General features: G+C 52.1%; 1 protein-coding gene across 1 annotated transcript; it reads left to right on the forward strand.

Moving 5' to 3' along the window:
* Positions 1-448: 448 nt before the first annotated feature.
* On the forward strand, positions 449-1,998 carry LOC103824198 (transcription cofactor HES-6-like). Its single transcript, XM_009099422.4, has 4 exons — positions 449-508; positions 897-992; positions 1,141-1,219; positions 1,553-1,998. The coding sequence occupies exons 1-4, from the start codon at positions 449-451 to the stop codon at positions 1,996-1,998; spliced, it is 681 nt and encodes a 226-aa protein (XP_009097670.1).
* The last annotated feature ends 606 nt before the right edge of the window (positions 1,999-2,604 follow it).

Raw genomic sequence — 2,604 nt, forward strand, 5'->3', positions numbered from 1 at the left:
GTGTAATTCAACCGCTTCCCGGCTATTGTGTCCCTCCCTGGGAATTTGTGCAAATTGAACGAGGAGCCGTGCAAGCTGCTCCGAGCGCGCCCATTTTCCTCCCCTTCTCCCCGAACAAAGGATCCCTCCAAAGCCCAGCGTCGGAGGCTGGACATCTGTCGCCGTTTGGGGGGGCCGGCGTGGTCATTGAAAAGAAGCAGTGACCTGTCAGCTTTGATTGATGGCCACAAACCTCCGGGCTCGACCCCTCGTGTGGGAAAAGAAGTCCCGCCAAGGAAAGTTGCCTTTCAGATGCTAATTTGGGGCTATAAATACAGCCGAGGAGCAGCGGAGCAGCAAAGGAGGAAGGGGAGCGGGCCCGAGCGCCTCCTTCCCTTCCCTTCCCATTCCATCCATCCCATCCCTTCCCATCCCGTCCTGCCGAGCCGGGCCGGCTGCCTGCACCAGGATGACGGCCACGGCCACCACGGGCACGCACAAGGTGGCCAGCACCAAGGAGGAGAGGAAGGTAAGTGTCCCCTGAGCTGGGCATGGGAATGAGGGGTGCCGGCCACTGCTTCCAGGACACAGGAAGGGGACAACGCTTTTTCTACTCTTAGAAAGATGTTTTCTCTGAATTTAACTCGTGGGTGTTTTTCTGCTTCCTTTCTATGCCTTCTTTCTGTTTTGATCAGGTGAAGTGAGTTTCTGTGTTTGAAATGACTGGAAGTGGGAGAAGGGAGAAGTGATGCCACCTCAGGGATGGGCACACGCTCCATCCACACCTTGTCCCTGCTGAGCAGTGCCACCCTGCGCTGGCTTCACACAGGGAAAGAATCTCTGGCATTGCAGAACTGCAGCAGAAAGAGGAAATTAAAATATTAACAGCGATTTTTCCTGCTCCTTTTCTTTGCCAGTTAAGGAAACCCCTCATTGAGCGGAAGCGAAGGGAAAGGATTAATAACTGCTTAGACCAGCTGAAGGAGACTGTTGTGGGTGCATTTCACCTGGATGTAAGTGCTCATTTTATGCTCCTTTTTGTCCTTCTGCTGGTAGGAAATTGGGTTGTGGGGTGAGGAAGGGAAATGCCTCATCTTTAGAGAAACTGGCCATGGTGCAAACCCTTCTTTGCCTCTAACTGCTGCTTTCTTTCCCTATCAGCAGTCTAAACTGGAAAAAGCAGACATCCTGGAAATGACAGTGAAGCACCTCCAGAATATCCAGAGCAGTAAGATGCTGGGTGAGTGCCCGGTCCCTTACCCGATGCCAGCGGGTCTGAGCCCCTGGCAGCCTGGCACAAGCGTCTTTCAGACCGCCCAGGCCCAGGCTGCCGCGGGCTTTGGCTTTCTCCACTAGATGGAGAGATGGAGCCGGGCACTGCTTAATCCACGGAATCTGGAAGGCGTTTTTCCCTTCCTGAGCCCATTGCTGCTCTTTGGTGCAGTTTAGCCTCGGTGCCGGGCAGCAGGGCACAGGGATCGCCCCCCGCTCACCTTCCCCCCTCAAACAAAGCATCTCGAAAGCCCAGCCCGTGCCTCTGCCCCGCTCACCCTTTGTGTCCTGTCCCGCACAGCTGACTCCAAGGTGGGGCTGGAGGCCCAGCAGAGGTACAGCACCGGCTACATCCAGTGCATGCACGAGGTGCACAACCTGCTGCTCACCTGCGAGTGGATGGACAAGAGCCTGGGGGCTCGGCTCCTGAACCACCTGCTCAAATCCCTGCCCCGCTCCGGGGAGGACCCCTGCAAAGCGGCGCTCAGGTCTGGCAGCCCGGCTCAGCAGCCGCTCCCGACACAGAAAAGTGCCCCGAGCCCCAAGGGCAGCGCTCGGGGCACGAGCCCGGCACAGGAGCGCCTCTACCCTGCGGAGAACAAGCAAGCTTCCAAAAATTCCCTCCAGCTGCCCTCGCTGGCGCTTTACAACCAGGTTGATGCTGCACCCCCCAGACAGGTTCTGCAGCCAAATTTTTCCCATAACAACCCCAGAATGGGGTCATTAGATATGTGGAGACCGTGGTAAAGTGTGCCTTCCATTTTTGTCCTAACCTTAGACACTCTTACGTATGTATCTTATAGATATGTTTCCTTAAAACACTTGTGGAGCAAATCTGTTCCTGTAGGTGTACTAAAGACCTGGGTACTTCAAACCGAAGTAAACCTATGTGTAGCCTGCATTGTAGAAGGCTGCTATTATTTTTTATTTATTTAATACATCTAAATTATTGTCTAGAATCCTCTTGTGCTCTTTAGTGTATAATAATTATATAGTTTTCTTGTCTTACATTCTAAAATAATTAACTTTCTATTAATAAAAATACAAGACAACAAGCAACGAACCTCTCTGGAATCAAATTTACCTTCAGATCTCACACAAGCCATTGAGATCCTTTTGTTGGATAAAAGGGTAAGCAACTGGTCTCTTCTGCTTTTTATTTTTAATATCATCCCCGTGCAGTGTAGGAGATTCCAGTTTGAGTCCTGCAAAAATGCTGCAATTATTAGGAGGAGGGAAAAAAAAAAAAAAGAGAAAAGGGGAGAGACGTGGTCTGGACTTTTCAGGCTGTTTAGAAATGCTCTGTGGGTTGGTCACTCAGGCTTTGCTGCTCCCAGCCTGACACTGCTCTAG

Source organism: Serinus canaria, chromosome 9, assembly GCF_022539315.1.
Source record: "Serinus canaria isolate serCan28SL12 chromosome 9, serCan2020, whole genome shotgun sequence".
NCBI classification, from domain to species: Eukaryota; Metazoa; Chordata; class Aves; order Passeriformes; family Fringillidae; genus Serinus; species Serinus canaria.

Bases quoted from the DNA above. Each gene is read 5' to 3' on its own strand.
- LOC103824198 (XM_009099422.4), top strand. From the start codon at position 449: ATGACGGCCACGGCCACCACGGGCACGCACAAGGTGGCCAGCACCAAG. The intron at 993-1,140 runs GTAAGTGCTCAT...TTTCCCTATCAG, and splicing joins TGGGTGCATTTCACCTGGAT to CAGTCTAAACTGGAAAAAGC. The intron at 1,220-1,552 runs GTGAGTGCCCGG...TGTCCCGCACAG, and splicing joins CCAGAGCAGTAAGATGCTGG to CTGACTCCAAGGTGGGGCTG.